At 40.8% G+C, this 19,495-nt stretch overlaps 1 protein-coding gene across 1 annotated transcript in view; it reads right to left on the bottom strand.

The window, feature by feature from the left end:
• The window catches only part of SEL1L3 (SEL1L family member 3), a 1,757,172-nt gene extending 1,749,660 nt beyond the window's left edge, over window positions 1-7,512 (bottom strand). Inside the window, exon 1 of the mRNA XM_044062158.1 lies at window positions 7,106-7,512. Within this exon, the coding sequence (XP_043918093.1) occupies window positions 7,106-7,204 (99 nt within the window). The 5' untranslated portion in view covers window positions 7,205-7,512. The remainder of the gene's footprint in view (window positions 1-7,105) is intronic.
• Window positions 7,513-19,495: the final 11,983 nt, after the last annotated feature.

The raw sequence follows: 19,495 nt of genomic DNA, 5'->3' as shown, positions 1-19,495 counted from the left end.
TTGTATTTACTGCTGTTTTAGCTGCTTTTCTGTAACAAAAAAAAATTCTAAGCTTGTTTCCTGCCTTTCCTGTAACTAGTCAAGTCCAGATACAGACTTGCTGTATCCAGGACTGCTGGTAAGCTTCTGAGCCCCCCCAAGCCTTTCTGTGTTGGAGGGAAGCCTTCTAGCTTATCAGTGGGAGTGGTAAGCACTAGGTATCCTATCTACCACAGGAAGAGTGGGTTTTGGCCCTGAAATTGTAGTTCATTGGCCGTTTGGGCAGTTTTTCCATCTCTTTCTACTGTCTGGTTAAAAGCCCGTTTTGCGTTTGGTCCCCGCCTTTCCTATAACTAGTGTAATCCAGGTACAGATTTGCTGTATCCAGGACTGTTGGTAAGCTTCTGAGCCCCCCAAGCCCTTCTGTGTTGGAGAAAAGCCCTCTAGCTTATCAGTGGGAGTGATAAGCACTAAGTAACCTATCTACCACAGGAGGAGTGGTTTCTGGCCCAGAAATGATAGTTTATTGGCCGTTTGGGAAGCTTTTCCATCTCTTTCAACCTTCTGATCATTTGGACAGTTTTTCTGTCTCTTTCAACTTTCTGGTTTAAAAGACCACATCTGCGCTTGTTTCCCATCTTTCCTGTAACTAACCTACCGGGTAGCACTAGAAAGCCTTAAACTGATACAAGCCTTCTTTGGAGTGATTAAGTATCAGTTTTCTGTACTTTTTTGCTGTACTTAACTGTTTTCCGCCTAAACGCAGATTTTCCAACGTTTATTGTGATTTAAAAGCTTGTTTTTTTTTCACATATTGTACTTATTTGACTGCCTGCACTTTTAAAAAGTTGTTTTTTGTTTAAATAATTTGTTTAACTGTTGTAGGCTACACACTAAAGTGCGATAGCCTTTTCTGATCGTTTGTAGTTGTTTAAAGCTGTTTTAAGTGTATTTGTTACTGTTTCTGCCTTATCTTTTCAAAAAAAAAAACAAAAAACAAAAAAATTCCTTGTTTCCCGCCTTTCGAAGCTAGTATAGTCCAGTTTTCAGGCTAGTGCTGAATTCAGGGCTGTGATACTAGTTTCTGAGTTGCCCATACCTTACTTGGATAGAAGGAAGTTTCTCTGTTCACCTGTGAGGCAGGGGAGATTTCAGCAACCTATCTGTCCCTGGAGGAGTGGTTCCAGCCCAGATGTTAGTAGTTTAATGGCCATTTTAGGCTAATTTTTATCTTTTTCATTTCCCTACTATAAAAACCGCTTTTGCACAGTTTTGCACACCGGGCAGTGCCGGTTAGCTACGGTTAAATTATTCCCGGCTCCACTAAGTCTCCTCTTCAATTTTTCTCTTGAAACTAGTCTAACTCTCAACCTAAGCACTCAAAAAGCATCTTACAGCCCAGCACCTGCTCAGACCTAATAGCAAGCACTAATATACCCAGACATTGATTGCCCAGCAGGGCAAGGCTCTTTATTCACCCCTCACCAACCAAGTGACTAAGCAGCTCAACCTACTAGTCAGGCATGACCAAAGGGCAACTTCAGGTGCACTCTCCAGTCCAGCTGGTGAATCTGGGTATCCTGAGGCAATGTTGCAACTGCCTCATGTACACAGACAACCCTCTCCTCCTACCACAAAACACTAACATATGCGAGAGATGCAATTATGTAGCCAAACTGGAAGCTAAGCTGTCTCCACCCAAGACTGGAACAGACAGTCAAGAGGAGAAGGTTAACACTTGCATCACAACTCCAGCCGCACAGAGACCTACTAAAACAGCACTGGCAAAAAATACACATAAATACACAAAATCATACTCGGAGGCTCTAAATAAAAACCTGCAAAAGCATCAGAGACCTCCAAAGCAAACACCCAAACAACTTGCACTTCCCGTCACAAACCCGACAACACATAAAACACAAAATCAGTGTGCCGCACAATCACAGCCCTTAAGGCGAAATAACATACCTAACACACTAGTAATAGGTGACTCTATAGTCAGGCACACTGACGTCCCACTCACTAGGCTGGACAAGCAGAAAGTTACTGTTAACTGCCTCTCAGGAGCCAGAATCTGCCACATAACACAAGCACTCAGGTCACTCCAGAACAAGTACAAATATGACTCTGTCATTGTTCATGTTGGTGTGAATGACCTGAGACGTACCTCCCTGGACTACATGAAAAGAGACATGGAAGAGCTCTCTGATCATGAAGCCCAGGCTGGTATGACCCTGACCCCGAGTAGCATCCTGCCCTCACCAAGAATGATACCTCAGTATAAAGAAAAAATGATCAATTTCAACAATTGGTTAAGCTTCTGGTGTCATTCAAAGGGGATCCAGTGTCTGTCAGCCTGGGACAACATGCTCGACAAGCCGTGTTGCTTTGCAAGAGACAGCTTACACCTGTCACCTCTAGGCTTTCGAATACTGGCCAAGGCTCTTGCTGCCCCCATAGTGCCTTTTTTAGACAAGGCTCAAAAGTCAAACCCACCTCCGTAAACAGCACAATCAACAAAAAACTGAGGGTTCTGCTACTCAACGCCAGGAGTTTAAATCTCAAACTGCACTCGCTCGAAGCACTCCTCAGTATGGAGAACGTCGACATCTGTGCAGTAACTGAAACCTGGTTCAAGGCTCCAGAGAGCACTCCAGCACTACCGGGTTACAACTCATACCACACGTTTCGGCTACAGAACATGGACCGAAAGACAAAAAAAGAGGGGGTGTATCCATATCCATCAAGGATACCTACACCTCCAGGTTAGTGGCGCAGCATGATACCTCTGAGATCATCCATGTGCAACTAACATCGGGCAAATCTGCAATGCAAATTATGGCCTGCTACAGATCAGCCTCCATGACCCAGGACCACCACTCCACTTTCTGGAGATACTGGAAAACATGAAGGTCCCACCAAACACCCTGATATTAGGCGATTTCAATTACCCTACCATTCACTGGGAAAACTACTCGAGTACAAATTCACAGGCCCTGCGCTTCCTGGAATTCATCAACTCAAACGCCCTGGATCAGCTGGTAAACTCCCCTACCAGAGGTGAAAACATATTGGACCTGGTCATCACCAACATGGGCGACGTATTCCACACCGGAGGTCAACCTGTCACTGGTAAGATCAGACCATAAACTAATCACTCTGGATGTCCACACCACACCACCACCCCCAACTAAGGAAACCAAAGTAAAAAACTTCTCTAAAGTAAACTTCACCTTACTTAAAACAGAAGTGGTAAGTTTCACAGCCCCCACGCTACAGGATAACACTGCCCAAGATGCAGAAACCTTTACAAATGCACTCTATGAGCACCTACAATGATGCATGGATTGTGTCATCCCTAGCAAAACCAAGACTCACTCCTTTAAGAGAAGGAAACCAGTTTGGTGGACCCCTGCAGTAAACAGGCTATACAATAGAAGGAGGAAACTAGTTCAGAGAAAAAGCAAATCCCTAGAAGGAAAGACATCACTGATCAGTATCAGTAAGAAACTGAGGTCCCTCATGAAATCATCCAAGGCTAACTTTGAAAGAAAAGTAGCCAAGGATTCAAAAGATAACCACTAAGCCTTCTTTAGCTATGTTTAGAATCTAAGTGGCAACTCACAGATATGCACTGAACTAGTGCAAAATAGCACAAAATATACTGAACCTACTGATATTGCCAACATCCTGGCAGATAGATTCAGTGCAAACTTCATCCGCCTCTCACCTCCAAAAGGGCCCACAACAATACCGGAAAAGTGTAGTGTCCCAGAAATCACAGATGCACAGGTGAAAACAGCCCTTTTAAAAGCCAAAAACACAGCGTCAATGGGACCAGATGGTGTCCCAGGCTGCATCTTGCACGAACTACAGAACGAATTAACCCCCCACCTAAACACACTGTTCAACCTCAACCTCTCCACAGACTACGTGCCCATAGAATGGCGCACAGCAACGGTTATTCCCCTCCACAACTGATCCTGGTAACTATCGCCCTATCGCCCCATAAGTCTGACTAGCCTGGTCTCAAGGCTATGGAGCACATCATCACGGAACTCATTAACAAAGACATTGGGACCTTCCAAACACTTGACCCGACCCAGTTCGGCTTTGTTAAGGGCAGATCATGCCTACTAATCCTGGTTGACTTCTTTGAGACAGTCACCAAGGCCATAGACGAGGGAAAGGTGGTTCACACAGCCTATCTTGACCTCACCAAGGCTTATGACACCATTCCCCACTTGGGTATTACAGAAAAACTCACCAGCCTGAACATAAACCCCTACGTCATGAGATGGGTTGCCAACTGGCTTACAGACAGAACTCACACAGTAAGAATAGCGGGCTCCAGGTCCAACTCTAAACCAGTCACAAGTGGTGTCCTGCAAGGCTCGGTCCCGGGACCCCTACTGTTCGGCATATACTTCTCAGAAGTGCAGGCAAACACAGGAGGATTACGGCTAACCAAGTTCACCGATGACTGCAAACTGGGAGCCATAATTGACTCTCTGGCTGACACGGACATCCTCCAAAAGGGCCTTACTGAGACGGACACCTGGTGTCAAAGTCATGGCCTCAAGCTAAACGCCAAAAAATGCATAGTCATCCCATTTGGGAAAAACAAAACACCCACGAATTATCACATAGGTGGCAGCCCCCTTAATACAGACGAGGTAATAAGAGATCTGGGGACCCAGGTAGATAGTAATCTCTCCTTTGACAATCATATTGCAAAAGTAGTTAGGAAATCCTTCTATGTGGCCCATCTAATTAAGAAAGGGTTCGCATCTAGAAATAAAGAGATTATAGTGCCCCTCTACTCGTCACTCATTAGACCCATCATAGAGTACAATGCCCCATTTGGGATGTACCTCACAAGACACTTCCAACAGCTGGAAAGACCACAAAAGTACCTCACCAGGAAGATTACTGGTCTCAAACATATGTCCTATGCAGACCGAGTGAAAAAACTCCGGCTGTACTCAGTGGCATATCGCTTACTCAGAGGTGATCTCTGCCTGACTTACAAAGCCATGTCCAACTCAGAATTGATGGACATGCTTCCCCTAAAGAAATCCAAGTCACTGTGAGCCACGCGCTCTAGTGAGCTAAACCTCACCACAACAATAAATAGAACATGCTGGAGGGATAGATTCCTGTCACAGAGACTCCCCATGCTTTGGAACAAAATTCCAAATTACATCAGGCAGAGCCCCTCACTAAAACTCTTCAAGAGAAACCTTGACGAGTGGATAGGTAACAGAAAATACACCCCTGGGATCACTTCATTGGCTCTGCTTGACAGAGGATCAATTAATTAATCAATGGGGCGGCGAACGCCGACACACTCTGGCTAGGCTTATAAATGCCCTCGGGCAGATAGCCTAGTACCTACCTATGAACCTATAGTTGGGGTTTTAGCAAAAAACAGGGCTTGTGTTTTTTTTTTTTTTTAATCTATGGCAAGTGTTGGGGGCAGTAGCTTTAGTTCTGAACTAGACTTGAGGAAAATACTGAAGGAGGCAAGTTTTTTTCAGGGTTTTCCAAAATTTCTTAGTATGCCAAAGGTAAGAGTTTTGAAGTGATCTGCAATACTCTGGTTTAGAATCATGACAAGGAGTTTGGCTGGTTGTGATGTGTTTTGTTTTAGAAACGCATTAAGCCTATTGTTTAGGTTGTTAAAATATGTGTTGGTGCTTTCATGTTATAAGAAAGAACAACTACCCTATTTACAATAAATGGAAGATGTACAAAGGGAATAAACCCTTCTCAACTGCCTCTAATTTGGGCTCAAAATTTTGCTCTGACTCTCCTAAAATTTGATTTTTTTAAGAAAAGGTGATGGACTACAGACACTAAATACTCATCGATAAATACTAATAATTATACACCAGCTTCAAACTTCTTCTACTTCAAAAATACATATCAACTGAAGTCCTCTTTTCCTCTCAATCTTCCAAATTAACAGTGCCACTATTTAAAAGGTGTCCCTAATTTGGATTTTTTTGCCCCAATTGTTTTTCCTATGTTCCTAATTCTGGAGGTAAAATATTGACAGCTATGGGGACAGAGGAAAGGGGGGGGGGGTGCCAGCCCCTCCAACATGACAGCTGATGTGTGACCTTGAGCTGTAACAGATGTACTGCTTCCAGTATGTCAGTTTAACACATATGGTAGAATGCCAAAGTTTCATAGTAGGCCACTTCAAAATAGAAGTGCTACCTTTTTAGATGCCTAAAGTGGGGCATTTTTTTTTTCTTTTTTAACTGTGAGTTTTGCAGTACAAACCATGTCCACGGCCAGTACAAAGTACCAAACTTCAATTCATTTCCAAAGTAAATGCTCATTGTTTTAGAATTTGAGTTTTTTCTACTGTTTCATACAATACTGAGCCGTTTCAGATACACGGTTACTATTTTAAACAACCAATACAGGAAACTTAGGAAATAATTTTTTGTCCTAAAATCTCAAGACATTTGCCAGTTTCATGCTTTTCCCCAACAAAGGTAAAACCATAGCTCTCAAAAAATCAGGGACATGTTTCATCAGAATCAGAGACAAACCCAGAAAAAATCAGGGACAATCAGGGACATTTTTAAAATAGTAACACTACTAACTTGAGACATTGACAGAATACAAGAACGTTAATTACTACACATTTTGTGAAACAAAAGAAATCTATAACTCTTACTGCCATTATTTATGGAGTATAATTCACCACCTTTCCTCCAAGAGTCACCAGTTTTAGGAGGGATTAAGAGGGACAGAGCTAAATTTTGAAGTCAAAATCAGGGACATCCACATCCCTGGAAATCAGGGACAGTTGAGAGGTAACTGCCCAAATGGTGACAGTCCTGTGGAAAAAGGGTAAGGTCGGTGGCAAGCATACTTCAAAACGAGCAACAGGCGGTCACGTACAGTACACTAACCATCGTCGTTACCTTATCAGCATTAAAAAGCTTTCCAATCATTTACGAAAATATTGTGGTGGATTATAAACATCTTATACTAAGAAATAGACATAGACACATTGTCAAATTACCGTGACGCTGCATGCCACAACTGACGGTAAATGTATTACTTAAAAAAAACTTCCGCATAACTTTTCTGCTTGTTTACTTACCATAAATAAAACCATGGTCACCACTCTTACTATCTGCATATCCCAGAAAGAATGAACACAGGTCACGTAAACCAAGTGAGGTGAACATCCCAGAAACATATTGAATGTACTACCTTCGACTAGTCGTTACAGTCCCGCAGTTACAGAAGAAAATTACATGTCTCGTGCAAGTTAAGTTTACCGGGTACCCCGTCCAGTCTCATCGACCACAATATGGGCAAGACTGCCTGCCCAGCTTAAGTACAGTAACAGAAATAAAAGTATTTTCAAAGATTGTAGTACGCAGACAGCGTCGGTAAGCACCCCAATTACGTGACGACAGGTGTACACTTTCAAAAACAGCATTCAGCCAGGTAGCAGTAAGCCCACATTTTTTCAAGATCCTGCTTCCGGAATTAGAGCCTTATTTCTTTTGAAAATTTAAGTTCAAGACTTCACCTACAGTATGGCATTTACTGCGTCACACTGGTTCCGTAAGTGTTTATGTAATTTTCACCAGCCACCATACCCTTCAACTTCTCAGTGCAGGAAATCTGGTCAAAGACAGAAATAACTGGGGGGAGGTCAAATTTTAAATATTACTCCTATAAACTTGGAAGGTTGCAACTTGCTAGAATAACAAGTTTGGAACTATTTATTCGCTGAAGGATATGTCTGAATATCTGTCATTATTTAGTACTGTTTATTGGAAATCCCCATTATCTTGTTAGACAACCGCACATTTTACGAGGCGCAAGGCGAAAACATGAGGCAAAAATCTGGACAATTGATGGTATGCCAGCTATTCCTTTGAATACAGGACATTTCTGCCCCATGTATTCGGCTCCAACTGGCCTTGATTTTGTCTAAAAGTGTAATTCTGTCTCTGGTAAAATGTGCGAATCATACCTCTCAAGTGAACCTCATTTAGGGTATTAAAAAGTTCATGTTCCTCAAAGTTCCACATTGAAAGAGTCTGTCACACATTCAGTGTTAGGAATTTTTTTAAGTGATACCCATGGCAAATAGAAATGAATCATATTAATTAATTTAAAGATCTTTTTTATAAGTAAAACCAGCATATTTTGACCATCCTTTGACTTTCCTATTTGAAGTTGCTAGTAAGCTATAAGTAGGTGTTCCACATCTTGTCCATTTGCTCCACATTATGAAGACTAGTGTTCTTCATTTTTTAGATGGAAGGTTGAGAGCTATGTCTGCGATTTAGTAACAAATGCTGGTGGCAATCAATAAATAAGGTCAATCATTACAGCTGCAAGCTTAATTTTCTTCAGAAAGTTCTCAATAATACACACCCTCTTATTTTAGTACCTTTACAAAATAAAAACTCGCATTACTTACTAACTGTCCCTGGTGTTTGGCATTCTGTCCCAAATTATATGCACTGTTGTTCCCATACATCTGAACTACTTTGCTCAAGAATTCTGAACAAAGCTAAACATAATCAGGGACAAAGTCCCAAAATTAGAGTTTTTAAAAACTACTGTAATTCACTTAAAAGGTAAGAGCATGTTTTGCCATCAACATGCATTTTCAGAACAATAAGCAGCATCAAACTCTAATGCCTGGAATCAGGGCTGGGCCAAAGTAAAATGGTGCCTTAGCTGAAAAGGCTCCATGCACCCCCCTCCCCCAACCCCACCATCACCTCCTCACCTTATTAGGATTACTTTTTCTAGGTGACTGCACATTTTGTTTTAATCTTCAGCGTTTTCCTTCCATTCACTCAACACATCCTAAATGGGTGAGATGTAAAAATGAGCAACGAGAGAAGTTCAGCATTAATCACCAATTTAGCATGTTTCGAAAGGATGCCAGGAAAAGCAAACTGGCTAGGAGTGCACTGGAATAATTGCAGAATAAACAAAAAATTCGGCAGGGGTCTGGGGGCCACTGAAGTCATGGGTTTATAGATGGAGTGAGGTGCATTTTAGAGCTTTTTAAACAATTTTCATATCATGAAAAAGCCTAAGCTAAAATCTTAACTAAGGAAAGAAGTCCACACTTAACTCTTCAACTTTACTTTTACTTGTAATCTTTTCAACATACTCCAACTGGCAAGACCAATATCTATCAGCATGGAAGGACATGGTTAACAGACCATGTTGCTTTGACCACATGGTCTGCATCTGCCCCCCCCCCCCCCGCCCCTCCCCCAGGCTTTTGGATTTTGGCTAAAATATCAAAAATGACAAAACTACCAAAAAAAAAAAAAAAAAGAAAAAAAAATCAAAGTAACCTTAAGGTGCTACTGCTCAATGTTAGGAGCCTAAACAAGAAACTTCACACCCTACAAGATCTCCTCCATTTGGAAAATGTAGACATCTGTGCTGTTACTGAGACTTGGCTTAAAGTCACAGAAAGTACTCCAGCAGTTCAAAGTTACAATGCCTTCCACACATTTAGACCAACAATAACATAGACAGGGACTAAAGTTGTAGGTGCTCAAATTATGTTAACAACAAACACTACTCCAGATTAGTTAAACAGGATGATGCCCTAGAATTTATCCACATCCAGGTCTCCATAGACAGGATTCCTTACCATGTCTTGGCCAGCAAAGCTCACAACTTGTCCCTGGACCTGATGGAGATGCTCAATATACAACCAAACACCTTGTTCATGGGAGACTTTAACTACCCTTTCTAAAGACTGGGAAATGTACACGGCCTTTAACTGACAGCCACAATGTTCCCAGGACTATATCAATACAAACATCCTGGACTATTCAGTGTACACTCCAACAAGGGGATCAAACATAGTTGACCTATTACTTACCAACATGGGATCTTTGCACCTCCCACCCCACCCCATTCTACATCCTCATTGGTGAGGTCAGATCACAAAGCTGTCTCCCTCAAAATAAAAATCGACCTAGGAAACCCGATTAAACCAGTAGCAGTTAGGAATTATTCTAAAGCTAATTACATCCTGTTAAGCAATAGTTTATCAAATTTAAATGCTTCTGCAAACCCTGAGAACACAACTGCCAATGCAGAATTGTTCACAGAAACCATGTACAAACATGTAAATGGTTGTATTGAGGCTGCTGTACCTACTAGAAGCAAACCCAGATCTAACACCCAGAACAACCCCAGCTGGTGGAATCCTAACCTTAACAGGGTATATAATAAAAGAAAAAAAGTCATGGCCAAAATCAGAAAAAAAGCAACTCTCAAAGAGACAAGAGCCCTCTGACTCAACTAAGTAAGAAACTAAGAGGTCTAATAAGGTCCAGGAAGGCCAATTATGAGGTCAGGATAGCCTCTCAGGCTAAGGACAATCACAAGGCCTTCTTCGGCTATGTCAGGAACCTTAAAGGTAGCACACAGCAGTGTGCAAAACTGATGGTAAATGGCACAATCTTCATTGACCAGGGTGACATAGCAAATCTTCTAGCTGATAAATTTATCTCTAACTTCATCCCCAACTCCCCACTACTACCCCCTGTGAAATCTCTTCTAGCATATCCCCCAACTATCAAGAATGACAAGGTCCTGGTGGTGCTTGCTAAGGCCATAAACACTGCTTCAGTGGGCCTCAACAATATCCCATTGCCTCCTAAATAGCCTCAAACATGACCTAACAGGACCACTAGAAGTACTCTTAAACTACAGCCACAAAACAGGATTCACATCGAGTGAACGGAGGGCCACAACTGTCATCCCTCTCCACATGGGTAGACCATCAAGTGACCCCAGGAACTACAGACCCATCACTCTGACAAGTCTAATATGCAAAGCCAGAACAAGTTATCATGGAAATGATCCAAAAGGACATTGGCAGCCTACAGACGCTTGATCCATCTCAGTTTGGCTTTGTCAGGGGAAGGTCTTGCCTACTCAACCTGAATGAGGGGAAAATGGTGCATGCTGCATACCTCTACCTAGCCAAGGAGTTCATTACAATATTCCACTCAGGTATCAGTTTGTGGGCAATAAAAGAAAATCATATGGAACAAAGGATCATTTGTTGTTAAACAAAGTTATAGTGGAGAACTGTAAGAAGGGGAAGAATCTAAGTATGGCATGGATTGACTACAAAAAGCATTTGATGGAATTCTACATTCATGGATAAAAGAGTGCTTAAAAATGTATAAGATACACCTTACACTGATTGACTACATTACAGAAACCATGAAACAGTGGCAGACCACTTTGCAATTAAGACATGATAAAGGACAAATTATTATCCCAGGGATAAAAATTCAAAAGGGGATATTCCAGGGTGACTCTGTCACCATTGCTATTCTGCCTTGCCATTAATCCATTAAGCTGTTTACTTAACAGCTTAGGTCATGGCTACAATTTGGCTCCTAGAAAACAACAAAGTCTAATGACTTCTCATCTTCTCTTTGTCGATGATTTAAAACTGCAAAGCTCATCAGATGAGGAACTGAACGCACAGCTGCAGGTTATCAAAAAATTTTCAGATGATATTAGAATGTCATTTGGTCTTGATAAATGTGCAAAAGCAACCTTTAAAAAAGGAAAACTACAGCACCAGGAAAACATCAGTTTGGGACAAGAATGTGATATAAAAGAACTTGAGCAAGAGGGAGTGTATAAATACTTGGGAACTGATGAAGGATCAGCAATAAAACATGAACAAATGCGAATAAAACTCAGTAAGGAGTACTTTAGAAGACTTAAATTAATCCTTAAAACAGCATTGACATCTGGGAACAAGATCCAAGCTATAAATCAGTTTGCTCTTCCTGTCCTAACTTATAGTTTTGGAGTGATTGACTGGCCCCAAAAAGTGTTGGGTAGACTGGATATTAAAACAAGAAGGATGCTTCATGATTACCAAATGATTTATAAAAATCAGTGTATGCCAAGATTATATATTCCTCCTTGATGGGCCTCCTTGAAATTGATTACATGTAAAGATCTGCAATCGTGGGACTCCACACATATTTACTGACCTCACAAGATCCAAATGTAGTGAAAGTTTTGAGACATGAGGAGAATAACTCTAAGATGACGCCTCTGCTTAATTTAGCAGAAGCATATGGATGTCAAGCAGAAATGGAAATCAAACCAGAAGTGGATAAAAATCAGGCAGCAAATGAATGTGCCAAAAAACAAAAGAAAGAATATAAGGTGAAGGACCAGATGAGAGGACAAGAAATGTGGAAAAAACATAAATATAGTTGCAAGTATAGAAAACTTCTGGAAGAGCCTGATGTTGATCAAGAACAAATGCAGGAATGGTTAAGGAGAGGCAAATTCAAACCAAGGAATGAAAGGTTAATATTGGCAGCCCAAGATAGTGGGCTATGTACACACTGATTTACAAAGTCCATTGAACATGTGGGAGAAACAGACATTATGTAGGTTTTGTAAAACTGAATTGGAAACAGTCACACACCTTGTTGCTGGTTGCGATGCACTAATGGCAGAGGGACTGTACACTGAAAGGTATAATAATGTGGTGAGACTGTTACACTGGAGATTGTGCAAACATTATGGTATCAAAGTGGCTGAAAAACACTGGAAACATGACCCACAAAGAATCATAGAAAATAATGAAGTTTATATCACATGGGATCACCCAATAACAACAGTTCAAAAGACAGATGCTAGAAAACCAGATATAGTGGTCCAAGAAAAGAAGACAAAAATAGCATTGATCATTGAAATCGCCACACCCAGTGACTACAGTGTCTTGCGTGCAGAGATACACAAAGTCATAAAATACCTGGATCTGCAGGCAGAAATGAGAGCCATGTGGAAGAAAGATACACAGACAGCTCCAATAGTAGTAGGAGCAACGGGTCTTATAAAAAATAATTTACAATCCTATTTAGATATGTTACCAATTCATGTAACACCGTACGAATTGCAGAAGGAGTCATTACTGGGAACATTGCAGGTGCTGCAAAGAGCACTTTTGGCTGACATCAAAGAGTGAATAAATACTAATTTCATGAACTTTAATCATACTTTGACATAGTAATGGGGTCCATTCCCGTCATGGTATTAGAAACCCAAAATACTTGGAGAAATTAAAAATTACAGACCCATCATTCTGACAAGTCTAATATGCAAAGTCATGGAACAAATTATCATAGAAATGATCCAAAAGGACACTGCCAACCTACAGACACTTGATCCATCTCAGTTTGGCTTTGTCAGGGGAAGGTCTTGCCTACTCACCTGGTAGACTTCTTTGAGACGGTCACCAGGACTATGAATGAGGGGAAAAGTGGTGCACACTGCATACCTCTACCTAGCCAAGGAGTTCATTACAATATTCCACTCAGGTGGTGAGACCGCTTCCACCAGGAGACCGGTAACCAGTGGAGTACCCTAGAACTCTATTTTGAGCCTGCTCCTGTTTGGCATCTACTTCTCAGAAGTCAAGGCTAATGTTGAAGGCCACCAGCTCACCAAGTTCAGAGATGACTGTAAATTGGGAGCTATCATACGTTCCCCCAATGACACCAACATCCTACAAGAGGGTCTGACACAAGCAAATGAGTAGTGTCAGAGCCACGAATTATAACTCAATATGAATAAATGCATAATAGTGACCTTTGAGAAGTCGGCTACCTAAGGTAATTACTCCATTGATCTCTATGAGTTGACCCAGTAGTTAGAGATTTGGGAGTGTATATAGATAGTAATTTGGCCTTTGACCAATACGTAGCTAAGATAGTAAGAAAGTCATTTTATGTCCCCCAACTGATAAGCAAGGGTATGGCATCCAGGTCCAAGGAAGTTATAGTACCACTCTACTCTGCCCTTATCAAACCCATCATTGAATACAATCCTCCCTTTGGCATGTACCTAACTAGACACCTGCAACAGTTGGAATGCCCTCAAAGGTTTCTGACATGGAGAATCCAGGGTATGAATACCCTGTCCTACACAGACTGCTATAACGCCCTGTCTCTTTACTCAATCTCCTACAGGTTACTGCAAAGTTATCTTTGCCTGGCAAGACCCAGCTCTGATGGACATTATGCACGTCTACAAAACAAAGAACACCAGGAACATTAGATCCAAGGATCCGAACTTTGCCTGCAACATAAATAAAATATGCTGGAGAGATAGATATGTGTTTCAAAGCATCTGTACACTATCATCTCTAACCCTTTTAAAATTAAACCTTGATCATTGGATGGGAAATTGCAAATTCACTCCTGCACTGACTCCCATATCTCTGATGGACAAAGGCCAATAGTAAGTTAACTAATCCAAAACTAACATACCCTACCCCCTCACATAACCCTTAGCAACCTCCTTGCTAACATACCCCCACCATATAGGTGTCCAGTGTTCTCAAGGACAAAATTGGGTTAGGTTGCATGGCTAGGATTATGAAGACCCTGATGGTCAATAGCCTAGTACAAATCTATGAATTTTTGAAACTATGTAATAACTGTTTAAGGAATACCAGTTTTAAGTCAGCGGCCTAGGGCCCCAAAAGTCATATTTTTCTAGATGTTCTGAGCTGAATTCATTTTAGAGCATTTATTTGACTGACCAAAATCACAAGTAAGATAATAAATTTACTTTGTTTTTTTTTTGTCATCCTTTCAATAAACCCTTACTGACTGAGACTATACTGTATTTAACTGCATATGAAAATAGCTGAATTAAGTCAGGGGTCTGTAGGCCACTAAACCCATAGAAACCATATAGTTATAGATACACTGAGGTACATTTTAGAGCATTTTCTAACATTTTTCTCCAACGATTTGCCTAACAAAATTCACATGTACAGAAAGAAATTCATTTTTTTTTTCAAAACAAATACATTGTGTCTGAGACTTAGTGTTCAAGGCTAACAAAATAATAGTTCATAATAAACTGAAAAGATATATTTTTTCAAAGATACATAGAAATATCTGACATGCCTCCACACTCCTACCCCTAAAAGACAACCACCTTTTGTGTAGCCCTCTAACGTCAGGCTGAGACTAAATTGAAAGAACAAATAGAACCTGTTGCTGTTAGACTTATATAAAGCAATCTGCCTCCTTATTTCTACCCCCCAAAACATATTCACGTCTCTGAGCATTTGGTGTTTAATTGCGAGAAAAATTAAGAAAAAATAATAATGGCCCAGCCCCATACAAGCTACAAAAACCTTGTTTTATCACCTCTGAGGTTTGATTGTTAGGAAAATTAAAGAAATAATGATCGAACCATCCACAGAGCCCCCTACACACGCACACACATGCACACACAAGCTAGAATAACCTTCTGTGCACATCAGTGAGAAGGGCATGCAAATTGACACTGCTCCTGACAATCCAGGTCTATCACAAGAGCCACAGATTTTTCACACATGCACACATATATTGATACTCCCCCTGATAATTCTATTTATCCTTTGTGACTGGATTAGTCACACAAGGCTAGCAGCCTTTTTACAGAGAAAATCAGAGGTGATTTTTTTACTGACTAGAGGAATTTTGGCCTAACAATGGAGAAATCCGCCCTAGTCTTTTCGGTAAGTGTTAAGGGATCTTTTACATCCAGCTAAGCTACCGACAACTGAAGCAAACTGGATCTCAGTTTAACATCTTATCCAAAAGACAGCACATTCAGCAGTGCAGCCCCCTCTTACCCTAATGCTGTGTGTCTGTGACTATATTGGAAAAAAAAAAACAATTAAATTACACAATGTGGGAATAGAACCCACAGTCTTCTGATCTTCCAGCAGTAAAAAGCATGTATGCTAACTGTTGAGCCACTGCCACTGTCAATCCAGTTCTATTACGAGCTGCACTTATTTTTCACATGCATATTGACATTTCCCTTATAATTTAGGCCTATCACAACATGCAAAAACACATGCTGCAGCTGCACCTTTACCTTCAGTCAAATTGGAAGAGTGGCAAGTCGTTTGGGAGTTAGGGGGAAGCACAACACCTGGAAAATAACATACACACACACAGTAGGCAAGCTCTGCATAGAAGAAACGAAGGACTCAAAAAGAACCAAGCTGTGAAATGGTAATACTACCCACTGCACTACTGTGCCAGTGAGCAGTTGCTTTCCTATACATCCTTTGGATGAGATGTTAAACTGAGACCCCCTATCTGCCTGAGTTAGTGGTAGATCAAGTGGATATAAAAGATCCCATGGCATGTATTGAAAATAATAGTGACAATTTCTTGGTGTCCTGGCCAAATTTCCCCTTTTCAGTATGAATTCCACTTTGGGTCTCTCCTGAAAACAGTCCTTTTGCCTAGTTGGACTAACCCATTAAATAAATTAAATAAACATACATCCTGCTCCTACCACACTACCAAAGACAGGCATCTATCACATGCAAGGCTGAAGTCTGTGATTAAAAGAAAACTAATTATAGCCAACAGTTATGTAAAAAAAGAAAAAGAGAGAGAGGTCAGAACAGCGGCCCTGGTCAAGTGGAGTTTTAAGTGACTGCAAATTTACCTATGTGTAAGGCCAGTCCTGTCTGGCATTATCTACTGACTGTAATCCTCAATGGTTTTACAAGGAAATCAAAAATTTTATGAAGGACAAGGCAAAAATATGAGGCAAAATCAGGGATGTTCTCCAAAACCGGGGATAGTTCAGTAGTATAATTAAACGATCTTTATAAGATCACTGTTGTAGTACTTATCAATGGGACCTATCTACTAGGGTACCTCTACATCTGACATACATAAGGGTGGATGCACCATGCATGAGGAAGGAGCCTGATGCTTGTAGACACTACAAGGCTTAGGCTCCTTCTTTGCATGCTGTAATCCAACCTTAGCACAAGCCAGCATGCTAGTATAACAGGGATATACGGGCATACCGAAACCTCAGAATTTTCTTGTTGCTAGTCTGTGTATGCAGACTTTAGTCAGCATTACATTCGGTCTTCTGGTTTGGATGGCTTCAGCATTACAGACTCAGACAGATGGCATCCCACTGGGGACCATTACTCTGTTTTATTATTTTCCTGTGTGAAATTTACTTTATCTTGATTAAGAGAAATGGAAAGTGCAACAACAGAAGTTAGATTCCTTACAAAAACTCTCACTTAAGTCATTTATTTTGTCCTAGGGCAGAACACAATGCATAAGTCTGTTCTATTTGTCATTCACCTCTAAAACTATCCAGAGTAGACTTAACAGTGTTATAACTTACCTTGAGAACAAATGACGTCAGACGTTAGCATATGCTACCATGGTATCATCCTCCTCATCCACTAATGTCCCTCTTCTATTAAAAAAGAAATGCAAAACTAACAGAAAAGTGCTTGAGTCTAACCAGATGGCCACTTCTCATTGTCAGTCTTGGATGGGTGATTCTGCTGTGGCAGTTTTGCAGTGCCCAAACCATCTGTCTTTTTCTCCTGGGCCCTCTAATTTTATCTTTTGGAGGTCATTATAGCTAAAGAATTTAGCACATCCAGTAATATAGGTAGGTCTGATTTTGCCATGGAGGGAAGAAGAACCCAAGTTAGTTTTAACTGAGGGAGAAGGGGGTATTCTTCAACTCCTTGTTCATGAGGATGTTAGGGATCGCTGATGCAAGTCAGACCTTTGGCCTGCACCTCTAAGACTACACATCTGAATATCTGCCATTAATGTACTTCAGGAGGGTCTTACGCAGACCAGCGACTAGTGTCTTAGTCACTGTCTCAAACTTAATGCAAATAAATACATCATCATTCCCTTTGGTAAATCAATGTCCCTTAACCCTATCAAATTAACAACAATACCCTATGTACCTACGAAGTGGCAAGAGATCTGGGATCACAAGTAGACTGAGACCTTAACTTTGACCACCATGTGTCTACTGTAGTAAGGAAGGCTTCATGTACCGTACAAAGCACCTGCAGCAATTGGAGAGATCTCAGAGGTTTCTAAGAAGATCAAAGGACTCCAGCACATGCCTTACACAGACTGACTAAAGTCTCTATCACTATACTCAGTATCATACAGACTTCCTAGTGGAGACTTATGTCTTGCTTACAGAGCAATTTCCAACCCAAACCTAATGAATATGCTGCACATCTGTAAATCAAACGGGACTAGAGCTACTCATTCCAGGGACTTAAATATAGCCAGCGACTTGAAGAGTTCATGCTGGAGGGACAGATTTGTATCCCAGCAACTGCCACATCTTTGGAATGGGCCATCAATTCATGTAAAGCAGAGTAGCTCTATAACACTGTTTAAAAGGAACCTGGATAAGTGGATGGTGCACCATAAATTCTTACGGGAGGTAGTGCCCACAACCCTCCTGGACATGGGCAGTCATTACTAATACAATCCTGGGTATTGACTAAGAGTATCTATGGTATTACATTTGGGATAAAATGGCTAGGTTTAAAATGACCTCCGGGTCAATAGCCTAGTAACCTCTTATGATCCTATGATCCAAAAACAAAGTATAATCCCCCCCCCCCTCCACCTCTCTTTCTAGTCAAAAGTATAATAAAGATGACTGGTTTAATTTTGCCCAGGGTCTTTTTAAAGCCCTTCAAGCCTTTCAAACTGGTCAGCCTACTTTCTGTTCTTCTTCTCCGTTAAAAATAAAAAGAGATTCTTCTTCTGGGGAGGAGTGAGAACTTTCTGATTCAGACCATGGGGGAGGGGTTAGACTATGCCTCATAGATTTCTTCTTTCTCAGGCTTTTAATCAGTTGATGAAGACACATTATCTTCAGATTCACCAATAAAAAAATCTCTTTTCACAGGATGCCATTGCAAAGATGAAAGACAATTTTAAGTGTAAAGACGAAGAGGTCTCTGACTTCTAGAAGAGATATTATGAGCTGTTAAATATGGATGCTCACCAGTAGCCATTCCTCCTATTTTGGGAGCACTAGAAGATGCTTTAGTGACTACTATTTTATTCACTGACTCTCAGTTTCCACCTCCCAAAAACAGATAGATTTTATAGAGTTACTGACACTCATAACAATTTGTATACCAACTCCATTTCTGACCCAGCTGTCATTTCTCTTGAGTCAGACAAGAAATCCAGGATTATTCCTACTTCCAATTTTATCCCTAATGATAAATACAGTAGAACTTTAGATATATATGGTAAAAAGTCATTTTGAATAATACAAGACAAATTATAGGTGTTATTCCTAACGAATACCTGACATTCAGTCTCCACATCCACAATAATATCAAAAAAAAAAAAAAACAAATAAAAAATTAGGCACCCTCTACAGGCACAAACACTGTCTTAACTGCTCTACCATACATACTCTTGCCACAACCTTTCTCCTTCCATCTCTCCTGTATGGAGCGCTTCTCTTTACCAACATTCAGTTCTCCTTAAAAACCAAACTTGAGTCCTGCTACAAGGCTGCTAAGTTTGCAACCAACAAAAACACTCTTCCCACCACTGCATTTCCTTACAAGCACTTAACTGGCTTGAACTCCCAAATTATCTAA

Source organism: Protopterus annectens, chromosome 2.part1, assembly GCF_019279795.1.
Source record: "Protopterus annectens isolate FY-2018-M chromosome 2.part1, PAN1.0, whole genome shotgun sequence".
NCBI classification, from domain to species: domain Eukaryota; kingdom Metazoa; phylum Chordata; order Ceratodontiformes; family Protopteridae; genus Protopterus; species Protopterus annectens.
The sequence above is the reverse complement of the archived record's forward strand: the minus strand, read 5'-3'. Positions and strand labels throughout refer to the sequence as shown.